The sequence below is a fragment of the Chanos chanos genome, chromosome 13 (assembly GCF_902362185.1).
Source record: "Chanos chanos chromosome 13, fChaCha1.1, whole genome shotgun sequence".
Classification (NCBI taxonomy): domain Eukaryota; kingdom Metazoa; phylum Chordata; class Actinopteri; order Gonorynchiformes; family Chanidae; genus Chanos; species Chanos chanos.
In genome coordinates, this window is record NC_044507.1 from 8,820,286 (window position 1) to 8,847,151 (window position 26,866).

At 42.9% G+C, this 26,866-nt stretch overlaps 1 protein-coding gene across 2 annotated transcripts in view; it reads right to left on the reverse strand.

The window, feature by feature from the left end:
* The window catches only part of dusp8a (dual specificity phosphatase 8a), a 31,816-nt gene extending 6,823 nt beyond the window's left edge, over window positions 1-24,993 (reverse strand). Inside the window, exons 1-3 of one of the 2 annotated variants that reach the window (XM_030790761.1) lie at window positions 24,813-24,993; window positions 18,784-19,133; window positions 11,509-11,647 (exon numbers count right to left, since the gene is read on the reverse strand). In XM_030790761.1, coding sequence (XP_030646621.1) covers window positions 11,509-11,647; window positions 18,784-19,014 — 370 coding nt within the window. In that variant the 5' untranslated portion in view covers window positions 19,015-19,133; window positions 24,813-24,993. Of the gene's footprint in view, window positions 1-285; window positions 448-11,508; window positions 11,648-18,783; window positions 19,134-24,812 lie in introns of those variants that run through there. The other variant, XM_030790762.1, reaches the window with a different exon arrangement.
* Window positions 24,994-26,866: the final 1,873 nt, after the last annotated feature.

Here is a 26,866-nt window from a genome sequence, read left to right on the forward strand (position 1 = left end):
CAGCACTCAACCCAATTTTCCCCTCAAAAGAGAACAGAAAGACAGCGAAATATCTCTCCTCTTAAAGAAATTACATCTAAAACAAGACTTCAAATGAGTGCATAAATGAAGAGGAATGTACTTCAGTTATAGCTGAAATAATCAATAACAGAGCATAAATAATAGAGGTAAAAAACCATGCAATCATCTATGTCCGGAGGTGTTAAATAAACATGACCACCAACCAACCGCTGGCATGTTCCTTTCCACGGAATTCAAATGCAGATGCGATAAACGCATACACACCTCGCAGGTCTCTGCCCTCCTTCATCCTCCGAACCCTGATTTTCAGCCTCATGCCGCCTCGCTTCACCTCCGCCGGCCAGATACAGTCCTCGGGAGGAACTAGGACTACGTCCAGGGGCATCTGCCGCTCTTCACACTGTCCTTTTGCTTCACACTGCTGCGTTTCTTTTCTTTTCTTTTTTGCTTTTCTTTCTCTTTTCGTTTCTTTTTTTTCTCTCTCTCACTTTTAAAACAGTAGTCCACTTATAAAGGAATAAAAAAAAAAAGGAAAAGTTCCTCAGGAGTAAAAGTATAGGTTAAAAAAAGGAGCCGTGCGTCAAACACAGCTGCTGTAAGCACGGTAAGGACGAATCGGGTCTCTGCTTTATCCACGGTAACGACACAGGTCCGTCCTCAAGCGCTGTGTGCCTACAACTGAAAGTGGAGCTTGCTATTGTTGTACAGCCCCATTCACTCTCTCTCTATCTTTTCCTCTCTCTCTCTCTCTCTCCCTCCCTCCCTCCCTCGCTCGCTGAGTGACTCTTCCCCTGCCCCCTCCCTCTCTCTGTACCCTGTGAGTGAATGAGCTCATTTGCCGCGAGCACAGGCTATGCTCTCTCTCTCTCTCTCTCTTTCTCTTTCTCTCTCTGTCTCTCTCTAGTGGAGCCAGAGCAGAGTTATGGCTCATGTCTAAGGCATGCAACCACATTCCTTACTCACCCAGCAAATATGTAGCCACCTTAGGGGCCCACTCTGTGTTTTTCACAAAACGAAAAAATCATTTTAAGAGAGCAAGAGAGAGAGAGAGAGAGAGAGAAACACTTTCCCTCTCAGTGGGAGATAAAACAGCAAATTCAAAGCACATACAAGACAGTGCATATCGTAGGGTTTTTTTTTTTTTTTTGTCACTATTCTTTTAAATTAGAAGTTTGACAGAAGTCTAAAATAGGAAAAAATGCGACGCTATTTATGAAACTCTGCATAGCTGGTTGACTTGCTTTTCATCTGAAAAATTTATGTTAGGGTGGTGGAGGGGGGGATCTCATTACCACTCAGGCAGCTCAAAATGACCAAAATGACATATATTCTAGACAATATCTTCTATCTGAGAGACAAAAATACCCGCATATTCCATTCATTTAATATAAAAATTCAAGCCCCAGTGCTGTTCTACTATCTGGCTTATGTGGGTGCAGATCATCAGTGCTCAGATTGGTCTGAATTTAATTAGTGGCTTTCAAGTCTCTAAAAATTGCACCGTGATGTCATTACTTCAGAACATGTGTTGGAGAAGCTGTAAATAAGTGTGTGATTACTGTCACCATCAACTGGATTAACATGAAGGTTAAATTCATATGGTAGAATAACAAAACTGAGTCGCATATAGTCCGTGACATACACGCACACACATGCACGTACCACCAGCATCCCATATGCTATATATGCACATCATCTTTATATGGATTATGATGAGATACCTAATATTTCCAAGACATTTTAATAAGTAGCGCGAATAAGACAGCAGCGGAGAGGAATTTTGGCAGCGCGGCTGCTTCCTGGGCTCCATTTTGAAGAGGTCTATCACATCAGGAACAATGCAGCCAGCTGCTGTCTTCCTATCCACCATGTCTGCCCCTCCTTTTCCATCACCCTCAGGCAGCGAGATGTAGCAAATGAAATGATTGGCAGATTGTTTAAGAGGAGGAAGAGCGGCGGCGGGGGGGTTGGGGGGGTGCACACACAAGTATGAGTAGCACAGGCTAAACACATCCCTGTGGGAGGTTAGCTAGTCAGGACAAGGAAGCTGGAACTCAAACAAAGCTACGACACTTGAAACCACGGGATCATCTGACCGGGTTATCGGGAGATGGACACGTCGCCCGCTCTCGTTCAGGTGAGGTTAGCGTAAGGACGCCAAAGACACTGAGAGAGGGTGGTGGTGGTGCTGGTGGTGGAGGTAGTGATGGAGGAGAAAACGGGTGTTGATATGGCTTGTTGTTTGAGTATCAGTGACATGAGAATGTGAGGCAGATCTGTGGATGATGTAATGGCTTTGGTGGCCCCAGCTGTCATGCCAAAAGTGTGATGTAGTTACCCAGCAGGATGATGGGTTAATGCCTGCCAAGGGGCTCCAATCACTCAACATGGGCCTCATGGGGATAGGCAATCAAACTGCTTGGGATAAGAAACCCATCAGGAACAGCGGGGGGGGCGCGGAGTGGGGGTGGACACATGGCAGAACTGCTTCTCACAGCCAGATGAACATGACTTCTTCTCAGTATGTAACGTTCTCGACATGAAGCTCTCAGTTACTCAGATGTCTAGCGTTGAAACTAATAACGCATGACGGTTAAGTTCCACGCTTTAAACATCTTATGTTTACAATGACATCAGCTTATCGCCGCGTGAACGAATGGAAACACTGAAATGTTAGACATGTGTGTAAGTTCAGTAGACCTTGGAAGCATATGGAAAGACCGCTACTTTCTTCCTAACATTGTTGGATTTAACCTAATTTTTAAATCCAAACCTTTTGAGACACCCTTTAAAAATGATGATATATCAAACGTGATATACCAAACGAGATGTACATTTAAGTTGGATTTGAATGAATTTCCAAAAAAAATGAGCTCACTTCTAAATGAGAGGGACACTATCACCTGCACCGCCAAATTTAAGCTGGGATGCTGAAATTCGTTTTTTTTTTTTTTAAACCCTTGAAGATTACTCATGGGTAAAATTACTGATCTAATTGTCCTTTACAAATATGGTGTGGGGTAAGGCTCTTACTTTAATCAAATGGAATTTACACATTAACACTATGCTCATATAAAACGGTTATTTTTATACATCCATGTTTATGCCAGCGTGCTCACGTGCCAGACGTCAAGCTGTCCTTACGACCTTAAAAATGTCACCACACGTGACACTCGCACACCAGCTCCAGTCTGTGTGTCTAAAGGCTGGTTCATGCTCAACCCAGTTTATTCTCAAATCAGATAAAAATGAGCTTAAACTCAATGTAGGGAACAGTCACAACAGTCACATAAAAAAAAAAAAAAAATTGCAAACAGCTTGAGCTTTGGAAGTAAGCCACAGTTAACACACATCACAGACCAGGCAAAAGCAGGTTTCAACACTTCTCTCTTCTCTCTAATTTCAAAGGGAAGTTTTTCACTCAGCACGAAAAAAAAAAAAAAAAAAAAAAAAAAAAAGTCCCTTGACAAAGCTTTGCTTACTGATGGCAATAAGGAGGTGAGAACTAACAGGACGTTTGAACTCTAGCATAACTATTTGACGGAAATCGACGGCGACAGATGGACGGCGTGTCATCTTAGACGCTAATCGCTTGGTGGACGCAGCTCAGATGAACAGGGATTGACAGCAAATTACCCATCTCTCCCCTCAGCATAGCTAATTAGCCCCGCTCTCTCGTCACATGGCAAGAGCTGTTCTCAGATCAGTGAGGAGGGCCTTATGCTATGCCAGCGGTTGTCAGTCAGAATGTGACTGGTATGCTGCATGTGGGTTAGACGGCGTCTCATTAGAGCAGATACGGCCATGTTACGAAGGACAGAACAACGACTTTTTTTTTTTTTTTCAGAGGAACCAGCTGTGGAGGGAGAAAATGTGACAGAGCGAGTCTGAGTAATCGCGCAATAATTAAAAAAGAAAAGAAGAAAAACGGGAGGGTCGTGTTTTACTCACTGCGAAAGGATGCGTGCGAGTAATTAACGTGCTATTTCATTATGTCACTTCTGACTAATAGAAAGGCCACTTCATCATTTATCACTCTGATGGCAATTTGGACAAAAAGCTACGATTTGCTCATGTACGCGTGGCTTTCATAAAACAAACAGATCGCAACTCATAGCATCCTCAGATAACCTCTGAGTCTATGATTAAATCACGCACTCTCGGCGTTGCCCGCGTGTGTCATTACACAGTCAAAATGTGAGTCACTGAATTTCTTCCCTTTTAACCCAACACTGTCTATCACAGAACCCACCGGAACAGCGCTGTCATCTCACATCCCTTATCTCCTCTCTTCTCTTTATGTCTCACCTCTCTTTCTAACACATCAGCCTCGGACCAACGCTGCCAGTACGGTTCTCAGGCGCCCCTGTGTTGATACGGGTTAGATGAGGACAATAAAACGTATGTAAGAGACAAGGAATGTAAAGATACATGATTTGATTTCAACCCCTTATATAACTCTCTGTGCTAATAATGACCGGCATATTATACAGTATAGCAAAACAATACAGTACAAATTTCAAAAGCAGCATAACAACTTCATTGCTCTGATGAATTCCAGTCCAGTTGTAGTAAAAAAAAAAAACCTTGACTATATGGGCCGTAACACAGACATGTATATTTTACTACATGTCAGAAACAATGTTCTGGACCGGTATAAAGCCATAGAATGGGCTAGTAAGGGTCAGTGACGTGACTTTTGGACATGGGAATCTTGGAGAAAAGGCTGAATATTAGTTAGACCATGGAGGGGCTGTAAAAAAAAAAACAGACACACAGAAGGCTTCAGTTCGATTACCCTTCCCCCAAACAAAGAGCGCCACCAGCCTCCCCGGAGGACTATGATGTCACCCTGCTGGATGTAAAGCAGGAAGGGAGTCTCCTGAGAGCGTTACACAACAGCGTGGAGGCGGCTGCTCCGGCGGACGCTCCGTGTGAGAGAGAGAGAGGAGGAGTCGCGGGGAGAGGAATGTCATCAGACAGAGCTCAAAAGGATGACAAAGTCCGCATTCTTCACACGGGGGCCCATGGGCTTCGTTGGAAACCCAAATTTAGCCAGGCTGCGGAATGGAAAGATCTCCGGCCTTTATCGGGAAATGAGTGCCGGGGATACGTCAACAGCAAAGAGTGTGTGTGTGTGTGTGTGTGTGTGTGTGTGTGTGTGTGGGGGGGGGGGGGGGGGGGGGGGGGGGTGTTTGTGTGTGTGTGTGTGTTTTATGGAGTTTATGTCCTGTGTTTGGCTGAACTTTTCCTGGAATTCATAGTTTGTGTATGTAGCTTCATCTAAGCCGCGCTACAAGCCACGGCTCTTGAAAAGAATGTAAGCATGCAAAGAAAACATTATATGAAAAAAAGCTGCACAATTCTCCGAGGCAGAGAAAGTGCAGGGAAAGTATTGAATGGAATTTTTGTTGTAAGCCGCCAGCAAACCTTGCTGCTCTGGGACTGAAAACCGACTTTTCCTACTGTCTGTAACACAGAGAAAGATACAGAGGGGGCTCGCCCAGGAGATTCCACTCTTCTGTTTTGTCCTAGAAAGGGAATGAAAGTATGAAGGGGATCACAGAGGATCATGAGGTTTTCAAAAATGGCTATTTTTGTTATGTTGTCAGATGAAAGAATTTAAGACAAACGAAGGCAAACGAATTGGAAAATGGAAAATGGCTAGAGAGCATTAAGAGAGAGAGAGAGAGCGGTGCCTTTAAGGCAGAGAAGAGGAAGACGAGAAAACGATGGGATCGCATCATTCTCCAGTTATGTGGCCCCAGCAGTCCTGCTGACATATTTTCATTTCTCCATGTTGTTTCTGGAAATTGACATCATACGTATAATTTGAGGTCTATGGGAACCCGGGATAATAACTTATGCAACGACGCGAATATTGAAACAAACGTCGCGGGGTCAGCTCCCGGGCGGGGCGACGTCCAGAGAGGGAGGAGATCTGCCCTCCGAAAGGTCATCTCCCTGACCTTTGCGGACCTCCCGAGCGGGTGCGAGCGGAGGGGTTGAGAGCAAGCGCTGGTGTAAATGGAAGCGACTGGCGCCAGATGTGATGACCGCAGGAGCTAGGACTAAAAATAGAGAGCTGTTCTCAGCAGAGCGAGAGGCTGAGAGAGAGAGAGAGAGAGAGAGAGAGGCTGAGAGAGAGAGGCTGAGAGAGAGAGAGAGAGAGAGACATTCATAGAAGCTCCTCTAGGGAGCTTACCTCACCATCTAATTGCACCGGTGGTTCCTTCTGAATGAAGTCATTGATCTGCTATCCTGCCCTTGGCCCGATAATGGACCAGCAGTTCAGATAGATGGAGAAAATGTTTGCGGGGCAGTAACGGAGTGAAAGCCAGTTCTTCAGTCTTCTATATCCAAACATATTACATCAGCCCCAGAAGCCTGTAAACATGCTTTTGTGAAAAACGGGAGCAGAAGATTTATTTCTCCAAATATGGTGAAATATAGTTAGATAATTTGCTTTTTTTTTTTGTTCTTTGTAGGAGCAATCGTAAAATCAGCAGAGTGCAGATGTTTATCACAGGCATTAGGTTTTTTGTTTAATTCTCTGGGGGGTAATGTTTGTGATGAATTACTGGAGACGCCAACTCTGGACTCGAGTATCTCAGTCAGTAAGTCATGTAGAAGGCGGGAGTGCACGCTGCATTGTGGGAGGAAATGTCTAGATTTGTTTTAGAGTTGGAATGTTAGTGGACCCATTTTACTGCGTTTTGTAACACGAACATAATGTCCTGTTACACAAAGGTGCCCCTGGGAACCATTCAAAACCGCGCTTACCTGCGGGATCACACCTTTACGCCGTGAACAAGTCCAGCTCCACCCGCGTTTAATCTAATCAGACATACACAGGACGGCCACTTTCATCTCCTTATCGCACGTCGACGTCATCATTCCACCCGTGAACTAAATCACGGCTGATGGACTATGATATCAGACGGATCAGTCGTAGTCTAAATGACACATCACGATCCAAGTTTGCTGATAAGACCTGCATATCTAAGACTCGTGGATCGGCAGATGGCGTCGGAGGGCGAACCGCCGTGGATGTCGCGGCGAAAGCTGGTCAGCGCGGGACGACCAGACAGACGCGAGTGGGCACGGGCTGTCGGGCGAGCCGGTAGTCTCACACCCCTGCCGTCCTTGGGGGGGGGAAAAACACTGGCAGATGGCAGAGCCTTGTGGAGATTAGAAAGAGTCAACACACATCTGTAGGATACTGCTGTTAGGTGCATGGACTCACACATACACACTCACACACAGGGTTGTTTAATTATATCCTTTCGGCAGGAGGTGAGAATCTCAGGCCCCTGACCCCCGTGGGGGCAGTGTGCGTGTGTGTGTGTGTGTGTGTGTGAGTGAGTGTGGAAAGGGGGGGGGGGGGGGCAGAGCTGTGTGACAACAACACTGACTGCGGGGAGTTTGCATTCTCACGAGGACGCAAACTAAAAAAAAAAAAAAAAGACAGAACTGTCAGGATGTTTTATCAGTTCAGAAAATGACAAAACAGGAAAAAACATGATTCCAGCCATTCCACTGGGGAGGCAACCAGTCCCTAGCTCTCAGGGAGCTAAAACAAGGCTCTGCAGCCGTCCATCTCTGTAAACACGATGTATTTGTAGAAACAGGGAGATTTTTTTTTTTTCTCATGTTTTCATGTCACAACGCTGAGTGATGCGAAAATCCCATCCACACAAGAAGTTACATTCTTAACAGTAAAAAAAAAGCAGTTCATTTTTTTTTTCCCTTAGTGGTATTCAAGAAGTTCAGCTTGTTAAAACTCATTTTACTGATCCAAAGAACCCTAATGAGACTGCACAAATATGGATAATGACTTTTAAAAGTGTGAGAAAAATATTGTAAAATTGAAGTCACAAAGCTTTCGTAAGACAAAAATGTAACATGCTTCTTCTGTGGAATGTCAGTGAACGTGGATGACCAACCGATCCCAAGTTTCCAACACGCATGCATTTGGGAAGGGGGGAAAAAAAAAAAAAAAAAAAAAAAAGAGCAACGCATGTATTTTTCAGAACATGCTTTTTGCTGCTGGACATTAGTGCATGACATAGCATATCGGATATTGACTTTCTTCTTCCAGACTGTCAGAGAGCTCTGGACAGACTCTAGCCTCAGCACATTAGAGCAGTCAGAAACCTCAACATCCGGAAGCCCCCGTTAAGACTAACCTCCTCCAGGATTACAATGAGCCATTTTCAGAGTGTCGGAAGTCACACTTTGCGTTTCTGGTGTCATGTACAGTAATTCTGTCAGATTTTCCATAGATGATGTTATCCAACCTTTTAAGAACTTCCCTCTCTCTCTCGCTCTCTCTCTCTCTCTCATCTCATATCATCTTTTCCTCTTGAGTCATGGGAGTGCAAATTTTAGAAGAGTTCCCACTTAAGAGCAATGCCTGGATAAACAGCACCCTATTCTCCACCCCACAAACACTCCAGCAAAATGAAAACATGCTTGTGGCCAGAGCTGGGAAATGTTTGCTCCTACTTCTATAACCAGCCAAGAGGGTTTTTTCCACCTATCAGTCTCCATCACAAACACTCTGCTCGTTAAACTACAGTTAATCAGTCCACAGGAAAGAGCATGACTATATAACAAACAAAACGGTTGGAAGAGTCGTTGAGAGTGTCAGTGTATTGATCGTTTTTGTCTTGTTCCAAGAAACTGCAGTATGCGTTTTGAGCGTTCGTGCTCTGCTCTTCTGTTTAACATGTGCGTGTGTGTGTGTGTGTGTGTGTGTGTGTGTGTGTGTATACGGAACAGTTTACAAAGCCTCTCTTTCAAGCAGCGAAACAAGACCCCGTAATTATTCCTTTATCCGTACTGTCAGTTTCATTTAAAGTTTTCTTCTTCCCTTCTCCTCCTGCTGCCCTCACTGTGTAGCTTATACCGTGTGTGTGTGTGTGTGTGTATGTGTGTGTGTGAGAAGAGAAAGATGAGAGGAGAACCAGGCTTTAGACAATTGGAACAGCATGAGGGGGAGGAGGGCTTGTCCACATCAAACTCTTGCTTAGATAGGAAAATCATCTACACCGGCTAATGAACTTGTAAATCAGGATTATGGGAGACCAGAGACTAAGCAAAAGTAGGACTCCCTCAGACCATCAGAAATGTTTAATGTCATTATTGGACTCGGAGGATAACAGAGAATAGAAGGAACCTTTTGCTCATCATTACGCATGCAAGTTCCCACCGCTGTGTGGTTGCTTTTAAATGAGCATGTGCTGGCCCTTTGGGAGATCAGAAGAGGATCAGAGTTTAGGGGGTGTGCAGAATCAAAGAGCAGCACGCTGCCTGGAAGATTGAGTTGTGTGAGGTCACAGCAGGGGCTGCTGGGGGCTGCCAACGGCCCCACTCAGACAGACAGAGGGGGAGAGACAGAGGGAGGGAGAGACAGAAAGAGAGAGAGAGAGAGCGAGAGAGAAAGAGAAAGAGAAAGAGAAAGAGGGGGGGGGGCCACCACAATGCATATGAAGCTACAGGAGATGGTTGGGAAGAGGGGGGTATCCCCCCCCCTGCTGCTCTGTGTTAATGTGCCAAAGACTGGAGTGAGGCAGTAGTCTGAGTCTAAGCCAAATGCTCAGAGCCAAGTGTATAGGAAACAAACACACACATGCACACACGCACGCACGCAGACACGCACGCACGCATGCGCACCCACACACACACGCACGCACGCACACACACGCACACACACGCGCACACACACACACACACACACACACACACACACACACACACACACAAAATCTCTAGCACTGGACACAGCAAACTCACCAAATTACATTAACCTTCCTTTTCATGTGTCACAAAGCCAAACAGAGAAGGGATCTTTAGTTGTTAAACAGTCTCTCGATAAAGCCAGCATGGCTGTATTGCACTTTACTTCACAAGCTGAAGAGAAAGACTCTTTGAAAATCAAAATGCAGCTCGCGGTTGCTTCTGGGGCAGTACGTCATGCAGGAAAACCGAAAGCGTGCCAAAAAAAAAAAAACCCAAGGCACGGCTCAAACACCTGACCCAAAAACCACACAGCTGAAACCAACTGAGAACACTACTGACTTCATCTGACCTCCTTTCTAGAACCTTCCTAACACCAGTCTTTCCAACTGGCCTGGCCCCTACCACTGGAGATTATCCTTCGCTGTTGTCGTGGAAACTGCTGATATAAGACTGAAATAAATATTACTGCTCTTTGTAGCGCGTCTGTTTTGGAGAAACCGGGCGGGAAAGTGCTGAGCTCTGTCTCATCTCATCCGCAAAGTGATACGAGCTCAAACTGGAGAAAAAAAAAAAAAAAACAGCTTTGGGTGTAAGTGTGACAAATTGAGAAATTTTGAGTATTAGAGCTTAGGCGATAAAAAAAATAAAAAAATAAATAAAGCAGGAGCGACATGAGCGACTCACATGAAGCCATTAATCTCCGAGTCAAACGAAAAAACGAAAAAAGAGAGAGAGAAAAAAAAAAAGAAGCCCGCTGAATAATCAAAGATTTTGTTAAGAGCCCGGTTGCTATTTCTGAATTTCTCCAAAATCCTGATTGAAACAGATTTAGGTTTCACTTCAGCGGTGGCATATTTGGAGCAGGAAACTTTTTGGAAAAGTTAAGCCATCTCGCAGTGCTAACCGCTGCTTGTCAGTACGCAGTACTTTTGTAATTCATCTACAAAAAAAACTTCTTTACAGACTACTTGACAGAAGTCGCTGCCATGCGAACCAGTCATAATTAGAGCCCCGATTGTACGTAATGGCGCTTTAAAATTGCTATAAGCTGGGAGCTTGTTGTTAACATCTTTGGACACTGCTGTCTGTAAGACTCATCATCAACCCTCAGACAGAGAGAGAAAGTGGGGGCAGGGGTGTGTGTGTGTGTGTGTGTGTGTGTGTGTGTGTGTGTGGGGGGGGTATTGCAAGCATGTGTCAAAACTAAAAGAACAAGCCTTGCGGCTCACAGCTTTTACATGTGTTACATACAGGTGACAATAGCAAGAGAGCTGCCTACAGTCAGTTACAGCCAGTCTTCTGCTAACGACACCGCTTATTTAACTTCGCCATCCTGCGTGTTCCTGTTCCAGATTTCACGATTCATATCTGACATTTTTTATGAAGCCAGAAAATAATAACCCACACTTCTCTCACTCAAATGACATGATTCATTACTGAACCGTAATCTATTCGCGACTGTTTAGTGTGTGTGTGTGTGTGTGTGTGTGTGTGTGTGTGTGTAAGTGTGGGTGAGACAGTGACACAAAGAGAGAGAGAAAGTATGTGTGTGAGTGAATGGGGAGGAGAGAGAGAGAAAGAGATAGAGAAAGAGAGAGAGAGAGTAAATGAGAAAGATGAAGGGAGAGTGCCAGAAAGGTAATCTAACAGGCGACCTCTGCTGGTTGAAAATATACATGGCAAGTCTGAACATGTCTGAATTTGGTCTCTACAGCACTGACTCTATCAGGAAGCGCTGCCTACCTGTGAGAAGAGACACCCGGTGGAAGGTGCTGTCCAGCTTGCTGAGGAGAATGTGGACAAAGCCATCTTTAGACAGCTGACCCACATCCTTAGTGCTCTGATCATAAACGACCACTTCTTGTCTCCTGCACAGGTCCACCTGTACGTGGACACACACACACACACACACACACACACACAGAGACACACAAAGAGGTCACATTTTATTTTTCAAGAATACAGAAAACAACAGGAACTTGAAAATTCTCAGCATTGGACTGACGCACACTTCTTAAGCTGATGCGAACACTGGAATAGTGCCTGAAAATTACCCAGAGGGAAACAAGGGGTCATTTCAGCTACTGGCACATGAACAGTCTGCTCCCTTTCATGGGTGGAGGATTTCTGAGTACTGCAGTAATGAGACACTGGTTATCATGACTGCAAATGCTACAGGAACTTAGTCTGTTTTCATTTCTATTGGTAATTCAACCGACCGCTGAACTCCGTTCTAAAAAGTATAACAGTCAGATCAATATATATATATTGATATATATATATACCCCTCAACATAAAAGACAAGGTGGAGAGTGGAGATTAATAAATCAGGTTATAGAACAGATAAGATGTCTGAGGTACTGCAGGTGTATGTATGAATAAAAGACTGAATAAAATGCATAGCGTAAGCATTGGCAAATGGGCGTGATGGTATTGTGCAATGTGTGTGTGTGTGTGCATGTACGTGTATGAGTGAGAGTGTGTGTGTGTGTGTGTGTATGTGCGTATGTGCGTGAGTGAGTGTGTATGTGATGGAGTATGGATGTATGGGGCCGTGTAGCTGCATGTGAGTCTGGCTGCCTCTATGTTGTCAGGCAGTTTATAATCACATGACCATCAGCCAGGGGCTGCAGCAGAATGACTCACTGCAACACTGAACAGCTACTGGTTGAGAGAATAAGGGATAGGAGGAGAGAAGAAAAGAGGAGAGAAAAGGAGAGGGGAGAAGGGGGGGGGGGCTGGGTAGAGTGGAAGAGAGGGAGGCAAGAAGGCAGAGTGGAAGAGAAGAATAAAACGAGAGAAAATGGGCAGGTGAGATAAAGGAAGCAACAAAACAAACCCCAAGCCTTCTTCATGATCATCTCACAGTCTTTATCACGATGGGAGAAAAATACCGACGGCCTCTTTTTCAAGGGTGTTTTTTTTTTTTTTTTAATCAGACTATGAATCATTTGAGCAAAACAGATACAAGAAAAGAAACCGCAGTCAGTTTACCATCAACTCTGTAATCCTATTGTACAAAAACAACTTAAAATTTGAAAATCTCCACCTCTGCCGCTCTCAGAGGTCAACTTTAAAATCATTCACTGAGACGTAAATTATTCCCCTTCAGTGCCGCTGTTACAGTGGACAAGGCTTCCCTTTTCACTTCATCCATCCTGAACTTTAGTCCATTAAGAGGAGTAGCTCAGCTGTGGCCTGCACGAACCGACACGCATATAGTCACTCTCACACATCAGCGTAAAGGGTGTGTCTGAGTGTAAAGATGATCTCAGTGAGCATATGTGTCTAAGCATGTGTGTGTAAGTGTCCAAAGCGTATAAATGTGTGTGGGGGTACATGTCTGCATGTGTGTGTGTGTGTGTGTACGTGTGTGTGTGTGTGTACGTGTGTGTGCATGCGCGTGCGTTTACACAGCAGCCTCACTGCTGCAGTTTGGCAGGCTGCCCTGGCTGTGATGTCATAAGCCCAAGGTCAGACACAGGTTCCACATTACGATTCCTTCTGTTGCCTTTTTTTTGTTTCTTTTTTCTTTTTTTTTTCCGCAGTTACCGTGTTTGCGGAACAACGCTGACTTTGTATCCAATCGTCTTGCAAGGCCAGACAACTTACTCAACCCACTGAGTCAATCCAACCCCCCCCCCCCCCCTTCTTACTGAGAAATATTACGATTAAGACCTCACACAACATATGAAACAGAAATGATTTTGTTTTAAAAAGACCAGTAAAAGCTTCAGAGAGAGAAAACACTCTGCCCCCCCCCCCTTCGCTTTTATCTGCTTGCAGCCATTGTCACACGGCACCTAGCCGTCTCTGGCGTTGAACAAGGTGTTCCACCTTAATTGGATGAAAGCTAAATCCAGAGGGTGACATCACCTGGAGATTACAGCTTCACTCTGGCAGGGGCCTCCTGCTGACGGAGCTTGGCTTACCTACTGAGCAAACACACACTCACTCACGCTGTCACTTACATACATAGATCACAATGAGTGAACAAAAGTCATATCTGCTCCTTGATCTGTGCCATCTCCCCTTTATAACCACGTTAACCGAGCAGTTTAACTTTGATGGCGTTACTACGGCAACCTCTTCTAAAAACAATAACATCATCTTTTCGCGTTAACTGGGACGGAGTTTTTTTTTTTTTTAAACAGAACTTTGATGAACCTTTGCCTTAAATCACTGCTAAGCCGTTTTTTGGTTGTGGTTTAACTATGAGTTGACAATAACAACTTCTCTGTTCTTTGTCACAGTAAAGAGGAGGAGCTCAGAGTAACACTGAAAATGCACCTGTCCTCAAAGTGTGTTCTGTCTTCTGAAACAAAAAAAGAAGAAGAAAAAAAAAAAAAAAAATATATATATATATATATATATATATATATATATATATATATATATATATATATATACCATGTTTTGCGATGTGCCATGTTTATACTGTTTCCTCAGACCTGGGCCTTATGCTACATGCTTTTGTTGATTTTTGCCCTCTACCCCACGATTAAATGACTTTTTTTTAATTAATTACTATTTTTTTGGTAAATATTTTTAACATTCATATATGATGGCTATATATTTATCAGCAGAGGACAGACTAATGAGACCAGAGTGTACGTGAACGACAAGCTTTTCCTCACTCCTGAAATGTACACACCACATTAAAAATGTCACTGCACAGCTTACAGATGGCAGAGATGTGCTCCAGGAGGGTGACACGGGGGTGTTTTTGGGAGCAGAGGGAGGAAGGTAACAGCAATATCACCGCCTGCTCTGTCATTCCTCTCCCCTACAGAGGGAGAGAGAGAGAGGGAGCAGCCAACATAGGCACCTGCATTATTCAAGCCAATCCTCCAGGCTGTTTCTCAGATTCTGCTCACATCACAGAGGTCATCGGCCAAGCACTTAAATCCCTATCAGAACTGCCCATCTCCTGTGAAAACAATGCATGTGTACTAGAGTGTCTCCGCTATCATGAGAACAGTTTCCTGCCAAAGCAACTACTGCACCATGACTGGCGTATCCGGATCAGGTGCTCAGGCCAGATGATAAAACTTCAAGGTTTATTGATACAGCTGAATGATTATTCTCATGTAGTTCATAAAATACTTAGTTTAGCCTTGAAGTCCATATAATGCTAAGTTCGTGATTTATGTCCGTCAAAACAACATGATAACACAGACTGCCTCGGGTTTTATTACAATTTTTAATTTGTGAAGTGTTAGTACAATATGTCAGTATACACAGTGAAAAAGTCTATGCCAAAAGTGCTGTTTGACAAATGATAGTCCGTTGTCTGAGGTTTAAGCTTAAGTGAACAATATACACAGTCTGGTACTTTTCTCTGAAAAGCTACACATTACGTTACCGGCATATTTAATTAATAGTTATTGTGGAGGCAATTTGCTACTTAACCAACTCCTGTGACCTAGAATTACACTAACAACAATGTAACACTAGTCAACTACTTGTGTAACAGTGTTTACAATGGTGTTTTAAACCGAATGAAAACCACCACAGCGGGTCTGAAACCACCCATTTGTCTTTGTTCTAGAAAGGTCTCTCTGTCAAAAGAGACAGAATAGACAGTGAGATGAACAAGTTAAAAATCAACACTCTTAGTGTGGAGAAGGAGGCACAAGGTCAGTGTATACATAGGCTATATAACATATTCAGCTCACATGTCTGCAATGACATCAGCAGAAACAATAAAAAAAAAAAATGACACATTCTGTTTCTAAAAATATCAGCAATGGCATTATTATGAAATATAGCCATGCTGACATCATGGTCACCCATAGCTATATACTTGGCCCCTCCAACATTTATCACAGTTTAATTTGACAGGTTTCGCTTTGGATTATCAACAGTGCAGAGACAACTAAAAGACTGTCTTCAGCATGAGTAAGACATTTTTGGTGTGTGTGGTTAGCAAAGCTGTCCACAGTTTAAACCTGATAAACAAGAGCTACTATACGTTTGTATGGGAATGCTTTTCACACGACGTCTGTAAATGTAGAGCTTATGTATGTGTAACATTCCACGAGTCTGATGCGTCCACTCCATGTACAGTATGGCTTCTATGTTCATACTTGTACAGTTAGGGAAACATAACTTTGAAAGTCCGTTTGAAAAGCCATTTGTTCAGTTGCAATTTGTTAAGCAACCCTCGTTTAACCCTGGGATGACATCACCCATTTCACTGCATGATGTAGCAATCTGAATTCCTCTGGTCTACACTTGTGTTCAACTGCCTGACTAATCATATGCTCCTACTCCGCATGGCTTACACTGTATTACTGTCTGGTCTGCTGCATGTCTCAACAAAAGCACATTATTGTGACCAAGATCTCTAACATAAGACACAGTGTTTTATCCTTTAGATGTTGGGTAATGTGGGAATAATTATGAAAAATGAAAAAATTTGTGATTTTAGTCATACTGACAGTGTCTGCTACATGCGCTCTTTCTCAGTGGCCTTGTTTCCAATGAGACAAAGGAGGTTCAGTCATCAAACTGTTTCTCAGAGTAGGATGAAGAGGAGTGACACCTGACAATTCCCCTACACTGTCCCTGAGCAATCTTGTTCCTAACTCAATAAAATGCCACACATAGTCACTGTCAGGGTCTGAGAGAAAACATGACATTAAGAATGGATCTGAACATGCAACAGACCGCAAATAATTTCACGCATAATTTCTTTCTTTCGTAGCTTTGTAAAGGAAGGAGAACAACAGAACACTGGTGTTGAAACCTATATGAAGAGTCACTGGGCTAAGCAATATCATAGCGCATATGAAAGCCTTTTAAACATTGAGGGGAACTGAAGCATGTGTAAAGACAATATGTTCAACTGTTTCACAGATTTAGGCCACCTCCAGACCCTTAGGCTTTTTTCCCCTCTTCATTCAGGTCATTTTTGAGTCAGGCCACCCTTGAGGGTTAGTCTCTGAGGCTGTCCTCACTACGGGAGACCACTGAACCATCTGTCAATAAAAGCTCAATGGAACATTCAGTAGAAGGGATTACCATAAGCCAAGATATGGTGCGGCTTGTCGTGGCAGAGGAAGTCCGACTCCCGTACCATACCACTTGTGCGGTCTACGTACTGTAGTTAACACTGACCCATTTACAAATCAGGCACGGTTATTAAATGCTTGAGGCGTCTTCCGTTGATGTCATCTGAAATGGACCTAACAGTGAGCCTTGGGGGACCTCATACCATTATCTCCAAGTGGATGTACACTGGCCATTCATTACTACCCTCTTTCACTTCCTTCCTTTATTCACTCTGACAAAGGACTACACTGGTGGCCTTTAGTCGCTGGGCTGCCACTACTCTAAGCGCTCGCATTGAGGCCGCCGTCTCTGGCTATGCCAGGAGTCCTAAGCAACACAAGGGGGCTGGTTAGGATCCTGTTCTTGTTGTGCAGACGATCTGCACGTGCCCAGCCCGCGCTCTGCCAGCAGCCTCACAAAAGAGGATGATGTCATGCCTAACCAATAACAAAAGAGACTCCAAAGTCCATCCCATCCCACCTCCCCATGCTGATAGTTCCAGCTTTATCCAGGCCTTGCATTAATCACAGGCATTATCCTCTTTACTGAGGGAGATAATAGAAGCCAGCCAAGCTAAGGGCACAGCCTGGGAGAGGGAAGGGGTGAGGAAAGACATGCGGGAGAGCTGTGCCACTGTACTCCCATTCTCATGGTGTGATTTTCTGCAAGCAGCTCAGGTCTAAGGAGGCAGCCTATCCCCTATTTGAAGCCAAATGGCAAACAACAGCTAAACGTCCTATGCCAAATCCTTCCGGGAGCCATTATCCGATCTAATAAGAGTGAAGTTGTGCAATACCCTGCTCTGGTTAATAGGAGACCGCTCCAGTCCAAAGCAGAAACAGACGCTCTAACCACCGAGTAACACTCAAAACTAAATGATTTTTATGACTTTCATTAAAGCTTCTGTTGTTGAAACCCCATTTGTAAGGACTAAGAATCGAGTTTTAAACTCCTCAGCACCCATCTTTTTTCATTCTTTTTTTATCCCCCACATCTTCTGTAAAATAGACAGGGGAACTCCTGCACCTGGTGTCTGTTTGTATCTATGTTGAGAGAGAAGCAAAGAGGAACAGCTACCTCAAAAAGAAAACGAGAGTGCCGGAAAAGCCTGAGATATACAACATGCATGACAGGTCAGTCATTCGTGCCTGAAATTTAATACAAGGAACTAACAAAATGAGTTTTATGAACTGCCAATCAAAATAAAAGTCAGACAGTAGAGGCATGAGTCATGTACCATGTTTATATCGGTGTGGAATTGATGCTTTGGCAATGTTTCACAGATGTTATTAATTTATGAATGCTCTGAAAAAAGCATATCGGTTTCAGCTCCGGTAGTGAGCTCATTAGCTATGAGGACTCACCTATGGTGTAAGATGGTTAAATGGGTTGTGTGTGTGTGTGTGTGTTTGTGTGTGTGTGTGTGTGTGTGGTGTGTGTGGTGTGTGTGCGCGCTTGGGTTTCCCCACCAAGTTCCTTCAATTTCACCGAGTGACTAAAAATATAAATGCTTGCATGCCAGGCCTGATGGAAAAAACGATGTCATATTCAACACAGAAGTCATGGAAAACTGAAGGGTCTGGTTTCAGAGGCACTGATAAGCAATAAACCTACAGTGGTCCTCCAAATTTAGCCCGCTAGAAAGATCAAATGTAGACGCTAAAAGGCCTGAATTGAATCACAGAACTCAGGCTGTCCTTACTTCTCTTTGAAACTCACTTCTTAATCTACTGACTTCAACAGCTGCAATGGTAGGCTACCACAGTTTTAATATTATTTTTGTGATAATCAATGTGAAAGCGTTCATAATGCACCATATGTTAGGGTTCCATTGGTTTCCATCCATACATGTACATCTACTCAGAGAATAGTAATTCAACGATTGCAAGCTCTCATCTTCCCGCTGGCTACAAGTGAAGTTCTCCAAGTCATTGTCATTTTCATAAAGCACTGGAGCCTTACCTTGACCTTTCCGTTGGGCTGCAAGAGCTCTGTGACTGATACTTTGTCTTGCTGGAGCCTTCTCTTAACCAGTTTGGAGCAGCAAACGTTGATAGCACCATGAACGTGCGACGCGTTGTATTCAGAGAACGTGCGGCTGTCGATGACCAGCAGGCGGCCGGCCCCTCGCTGGAGCAGGCCGGCCAGACGCTTGATGTCCATGGCACTGCGACGGCCCTTCTCCCCCGCCATGTGGGTGATCCGGCCTGATGGGGTCACTCGCAGTGAGGAGGACGGGGGGGCAGTCGTCAGTAAGGGGCAGTGAGGTCAGGTCGCTAGAGAAGATGGGGAAGAGGCCTCAGGATAGCCATCTGTGGAGAGACAGAGGAAAAAAAACCCAAAAAAAAACATGGTTTCAAGGAATTTAAACCAGGGAATTTAATAATAGAGGAAAGACAACGAAATCTTTTAAATTAGAAAAACATGACCTGAGAATACTGAACAAAGCCCTTACTTGTTCATTTGTTCTTCGTTGATTCAATTAAGACAAGAAACATCAAGATGAGTTCAGCGCGGGAATAAATTGTGGATTGACTGCCTCTAAAATTGCTTAGCATGTTATGAAATAGTGAGCGTTTTTGACACGAGTATGATTATCCAGAGCCAAAACAAAGAGTACAATTTCTCTGTCTATATATATACTATAAACGTCGCTGTGTTTGTTGTCGTTAGATTTTAACGTGCCACTGTCTGGCCACTCGTGAAACAGGAACCAGAGGGGGAGTGTTAAATTAAGCACGAGGAATTTTTAAAGCGAGTCCATACTCTGATGAACTGCCCACATGGTATTCACGGTCACACTAAACCTTCAATAAATTCATGAAGTGCCTGCTCTCCTTTAAACAGGTATCACCATATTACCTATTCTCAACCCTCTATGTGCACAAATGCCTGAGTGTGCCACAGGCATCTATAAACAAACACACACACACACACACACATTCTAACACTTACACAGCTGAACTATATGTAGGGTAATAGACTAAATGAATAACATGATACTCCAACATCTGGCCACGACCAAAAACTATTTTGTATTCAGCTCAAGGTCAAATGACACTCAAGGTCAAATGCTAACATAGAATAAGACTGTGTGAAGGACAGCAGTACGAGCAGTCAGTGACTGGTGACTTCCTCTTAATGTGTTCCTCTCTGTGTTCTAAAGGAAAAATCAAACCATTGTGTGTTGGCACAGACTGAACACGGGAGAGCAGTCAGAGCGAAAGTGTCCAACAAACTAAATTAGAATAATACCCTGGTTACATAAATAAATCATTATAAAATAAACAGACTGTTATCTGCGTGATACTTAAAGGTAAATCAAAAAGTAAGTACTGATTTATATAACTGAGACAAAACAACCTGTGGCAACATCAAGTATTACACATTTTAATCGCTTTGTGTTTGTGAGAGGTTTTTTTTTTGCTTTTTTTTTAACTGTGTATGGTTGCTTCCCAGTGTATTTTTCCATTTGTAAATATACAGCACATAAAAAAAACTTACTTCTGTTTAATCTGACTATTCACTGGCTGCCATCTCATCCAGTTGGTTAAGAGACATGAGCGTCAACCCTAAAATCAATTGTCAAATGTCCTCTACGCTACAGTCATTTGCCTTGACATGAGCAAGAATATAAACACATTTGACATCATCTAAAATTCTTCTTGTGTCCCTCAGAAAGAGTTCAAACTACTAGTGTAAGTCTAACCCAGTGAGTCTCTGGACAAACTGCAGTGTGTGTGTGTGTGTGTGTGTGTGTGCTTTTTTTGGCAATATGCAGACATCAACAGGGGGCTGGGTGACACCACCAGACCAACCTATTTTAAAGGGCTTTGCTGTATTCTCCAATACTCTATCGGTCGTTATCACTTCATGCCTTCAATCAGTCTTGATAAATGAAAATCACTGAAGGGTGGAGAAATCAGGGGCCATGTATAAGGTACAGCCAAGCGTAATACGACTTGACAGCTCGGGAAATTCCAACGGCGCTTGGACACCTGAATGATAGCAAATCTCCATTTATCTAATGATGTCAAATATCATTGCAGTGCCTCTGGTTCTTCATGCAGGTCATTCTCCCTCCAAACACGCCATAAAAAATACATGCTGTTTAGCTCAGCCGTCCTCTCCCTTACTAATGGAGATTTAGCCACAATGAAAGCGAAAGTGGAATGAGGTAGGTTTTCTCGCTGACAAAAGCCATCACCAACGGCTCATGCAAAGCAGTAAAACTGGTCTACTAAGAAACAAGATACCATTTCCACTGCTCGCCTTTTAACTTTCCTCGACAGAGACGAACAGAAACGAGGGAGAATAATGGCTACTCGCTGCAATAATCAGCAGTCCCACCACTGAGGGTGGGGGGGCGGGGGGGGGTTCACCAAGCGGTAAAGCACGCTAAGGGAGAAAACAAGCGATACAGTGCAACAGACAAGCAGCTGAAAAAGTAGAAGCTGAGGAGAAAAGCAGCTCTCCTCTCTTATCGGGCGATAATAATCCAACTAAAGTAAGACTTCTGCTGTGTACTGCAGAGGGTCGGGGAGGGTGCTGTTATGTCGAGTGGAAATCTGCAGTGCAACACAGCTCTATACAGGAGAGAGAGAGAGAGATGTACACATGCAGACCAGGCATACAAGCTATAGAAGAACTATGATCACAATGCAATTAAACAAACATCACAAACACGCAAACAAACAAGTGGAGACATACACACGTACGCGCTCACACGCAAGCACACGCAAACAATTACAGGATAAGCAGGTAGACACGCAGACACAAAGAAAATAAATCAACTGAATGAGGGAAAAAAAGAAAAAAGAATCAATTAACTGATTCCCCCCGGGCTGGCATCTGGCATCTATTTTAATTTGGAAGTTATCTCTTCATTTTGTGTGTTTGGAAGGTATTTCAGTATATAAACATGTCTTCCATTTCTTTTTTTTTCATTCAAAATCTTCCCTTCGCTTTCTCTTTCTGTTACCACTTAATCTATCAATTTGACAGATCAATTCATAGTCGTTTTTTCTCCAAAAACAATCTCTGTGTGACGTGACCGTGAATATTATGTGTTCCTTCTTGTTCTCCAGCGCAGCACGTAGAGCTGCCTAGTAACCGACGGCACAAAAACACAGCGACATGGCTGAGCCTATTCTAATTAGTACATAAAGTCCCCAGTACTCCCCACAACAAGCATCTCTGGTTGGTTAAAAAAAAAACAAACACACACACATACAACCACGCCATAACAGACAAATCATGCATTAATTCAAATAGACCTGTACAATTTCTACAGATTGAATATGAGCTGAGTGTTACATATATAATTGCGTCATGGCGTTTGTTTTCTTCCGCATCATAGGCGTCCTCACCTTGGCTAAGAGCCAGCGCGAGTTGTGCTATCTGCTGAAGAGATGAGAATGAAGACTAGCGTCCTCGTTGTCTGTGTGTGTGTGTGTGTGTTCGGTGGTGATGGAGAGAAGCGGGTGTGAGTACAATATGACTGACACCGCGTGCCTCTAATGGTCCTTCCTCTACTTGACAACATGGGCTGGGTGGTGGGGGGTGGGGGGGTGGAGACTGCGCTGGGCACTGCAGTTTGAGATGTAGCAGAGACGAAAGGAAAAAAAAAAAAGAAAAGAAAAGAAAAGAAAAGAAAGAGAAACGCTCTCTATCTATCTCTGCACTCTCATAACTTAGCAAGATCCCAGCGCACTCACCTAGCTCCACTGAGAGGTGATTCTCTGTGATAAAACATGTTCAGATTTGAAAATTAAATGGTTAGAGCTGTACTCTATTCACTTTTTTCTTCCTCCCAAAGCTTTGAAATAGTGTGACACAGTAGTGCATGAGAGAGACAGGGTGAGATTCTCTGGTTGCCATGGAAACAAACGGAATCAAAAATGGTGACTGGGCATGTGGCGCCGTGAGGATGCTCAGAAAATGTTGGTCTTGCACGCTACCCCCCCCCTCCCCCCCCCCCCCCCCCCCCCAAAAAAAAAAAAACAAAAACAGATGAACCCAGTCATCTTATTAGTATTCTTTGATCTTCATTGACTACTGGAATGCAAGAGGGGCCTGGGACTCAAAGATGAGAGGTTTAACGTCCCTTTGTAACCCACAGCATTAAAAGACATACGAGAGCCCAAGCATAGCTAGTAAAACACACCTACGTGAGCAAATGGTAAAGTCAGTTACATGTGACATACCGCATGGATGAGGGAGAGCAAACAGGCAGGTACCTATTGAATAGCACAGTTAATAACATCCTGGCCACTCATGAACCACATTATTAACGTCACTGATTTCGACCCAAGATGCATGTCGTAATGCTTATGGTTTATGATTTTTCTTCACTCGTTTACTGTTCTGCCTCCACGTGAGCGTTGTTTTGATGTTAATCATTAAAGCAATAACATGACATATTTTGGATACAGGTCTGAAGTCAGCTTAACACGTCTTAAAGAACTTGTGCGCCTTGTCACAACTTCCGTACACAATAAACTATGGTGTTAAGGCGCAATATAAAAATAGACATATGATTTTAGATTGTAGGGTTTTTGATGTAGTTTACCATAAAGGCCACATGTAGCAACAAGGGCGGGACTGATAAAAGAATTACTGTTTATGATATACAGGCCCAAAATTACTGGCAACTCATATTACAGTTTTTTCCTCTTTAAATGATTAACATTTGTTGACGGAATAAAAGTGATGGGCTGCGACCCAGCGGACTAAGCACAGTGAAGTCGTGAGATTAACAGTGCGGGCAGGGTCAGCGGAACGCATATTTTCACCCTGCATGTTAGCATTAATCTCTCCTCCTGTCTTTAGACCTCAGCTGAGCACACATCTCTGTTAACCTGCTTCTCTGCCAGTATGAATGCATAGTATCATGCTGAAGAAGTCCCATTAATCCCAAACTAAAAATAAACCTACACAAAATAATCAAATTCATTCAGATTAATCCAGCATTTCAGTTTCTCTAGATTATAAAAAGAAGAAAAAAAAAAACAAGACTACACATGCAAATGGAACCTAAATATAATATGACTTTCAATGACTTTCCTTCCACTGAGGATGAATATAGGGCGATGGGTGAAATATGACAGAGTAAGTGAAACAATATTTTGTTTGGGTGTTAACATGCCCCCTGCACTGGCATGACATCAGAGTGCCTCCAGAATTGTGCTTACTGTATCAGACAGGTCACTGTGAACATAAGGATAATATAAAACAGATATTCTTGCGATGCAGGCCAGTTAACTCGTTATAAGCAATATCTACATATATTAAAATTTCAAACACAGCTGCTGCAAATATTCTGCTATTATCACTGAAGATGCAACAGCAACAATAAACAAAACGATTAGTATTGTTGTTGTTGTTATTGTTGCGCAAAAGCAACGAAAAGGCCTCCAATATCTATAAATTTTCAAAACATGCGTTTTTACTGCTCCAAAGACTGCAATACCTTCATTCAAAACTGCCGTTTACAGTGTAATCGCGTTTTTCTCAATATGATGTAATAAAAAGACGTTACAGCACTCGGAAACGAGAATAAACAAGCGCTTCAAACGTCCATGTTGCAGAAGAATGAAGGAATGACTTAGATGTGCACGCGATGTCCTATTCAAAACTGACCGAGAACAAACAATTCATTTGGAGATCCACTAAACAATGATTACTTACTGATCTAATCAAGTAAATGCGGAAAAACTATCTAATAAACCTACCATTTACCTTAGAAATTAAACAGGTGGAGAACTGTCCCCCGAAACGTACATTTTTTAAACGTCTGAGATCGTTTGACAGTCACTGGTTAGCCGAGGTTCCCTATGGTACCGGGCACTACGGAACGCTTTTTGATGGCGCTACGGGTTGGAGGGCGCCAGCACGTCTCGTCTGGTAGTCGATACATCTAAATGTATCGTCAGAATCTGCCCACATGCATATCACAATGGCGATTTACCATTATACGTTACATTACTCACCTCAATCTCCCTCGTCCCAGTATTCAGCTAGTTTCCATGTGGATAACTGCGCACCAAATGGGAAGCCATTTGCCAATAAATGTCAGTGTTTACTAATCATCGGTCGGGGTGCTACTGAACAGACAGTGCGAAGGAGCGTACTATAATGGCACCTTAAAATTTATCATACAGATGAAACTACAAACGATCCTCACACAAATTAATTCGCTTGCATAGTAATCAGGACAGTGTGTGTGGGTGAGGTTAGTAAGATAAGCAATCTGCATTTACACGGTATTAGCTAACCGGGAAAACAGAAGGTGCACTTAGGCACTAAAAATGTACTAAGGATGAGGTCATGGTTCAGGAGAGAAAAAAATGTAGTTGACGTCACCTTCAACCAATGAGAGGCGGTGGCCCAGGGGTTAGTTGACGTCAGCCTTCTGATCCTGTAGATTAAAGGGACACATTGGTTTTAAAGATGACTTGCAGCTAGAGTGGGCTGTTTCTCTTCTTCTTTCTGTGGGTCAGCAACTCGAATAGTAGAACCAGACTAGATACATCTCTTGATTAAAAAACAGACTATGCTAACGCAAGCTCCGAATATGACAGTGCGTGTGTGAAGCATGCCTTTAGTCTGCTTATGGGAAGTATTTTCTGATACGAAAGATTATCTGTGACTGATTGCTTACTTATGACTAAAAAAATAAATAAATTAACGTGCCACCTCATAACAACCCAAACATGAGTAGCTTTTGGGATTCTGGGAGGAAACGAGACAGAAGCAAGATAACGCCCTCATATGGTGGAGGTTAAAACAGTCTAGCAAACTCACACCCAGCAGCGCACCTATTACAGGAATAAAAACGTAAGAGCGTCTACAGACTGAGATATATGTATGATGTACTGTTCAACTAGCACGTATGATAAACATTTTGTGCATAAATATCAGTAATCTACCACAAAGACGACGTGAGATTTCCGCAGAACAAATATCACGTTGTGGTTTTTGAAATAACATTGAATAGGTCGCCATCTTCTGGCTCGAATACGAAGGTGCAACGAATTTAAGGCCCGGTAATGTGGATGGCAAGGAAATGTCACAATGGAGCCATAATCTATCTATCTATCTATCTATCTATCTATCTATCTATCTATCTATCTATCTATCTATCTATCTATCTATCTATCTATCTATCTAAACGGAGAGAGAGAGAGAGAGAGAGAGAGAGAAAGAGAGAGAGAGAGAGAGCCTCTGTACACCAATCTCTCTCTCTCTCTCTCTCTCTCTCTCCCTCTCTCATATTTATGTGTGAATATGTTATTATGGGCCTGTTAACTGCCATTGTACGTATAAGTACCTGTGAAATAAAATATGTATAAAAGTACTTTACTGTATGTGTCATGTTACACCAGTGTGGGTTGCATTTGAATATGCAGCGGACTTCATTATGAAACAAAACAGCTTGGTAAAATAGCAGTTTAGTAGAACTATAGTTAGTTGGATTGTTGTGTATTTTTTGTTGGTGGTTTTGTTGCAGTTCTCTTAGTTATAATAACATTCTGATTGGATGCTTTATTCAGTCTTTTGTGAAAAAGATATTTTAATTTAAATATGACTACCTCTTTACATAATTGTTAAATAACATAAAAAAATTGTTGCAATGCCTTTTCGCTATAATCTGTGGTCTTTAAGTACTACTTTGGACCTTTTTCATAATTTTTGTACCCATAAGGTAACAATTTGCTTAAAAGATTCATCCACATTTTGTCAAGTTTATTTTGCTATTCAAAGTGAGGTCACTTATACTGCGACGCTTTATGATACATATGTAAGTTTTGTCGGCTATGTTTGCATTAACGAGGCTATTTGTCAGTACCCCTTCATAAAGAGGTAAGAGCTTTTTCGCCAACTGTGCATGACAATTTAATGATTCCCCTAAGACATATAAAGAGATAATAGATTAAAAATAATAAAGAAATCTTCAACTAAATCATATAAATGTGATCTATGAGCTAAAAAGACCATTAGCAGTTGTGATGAGTGGCATGCAGTACAGTAGCATTATCCTGTG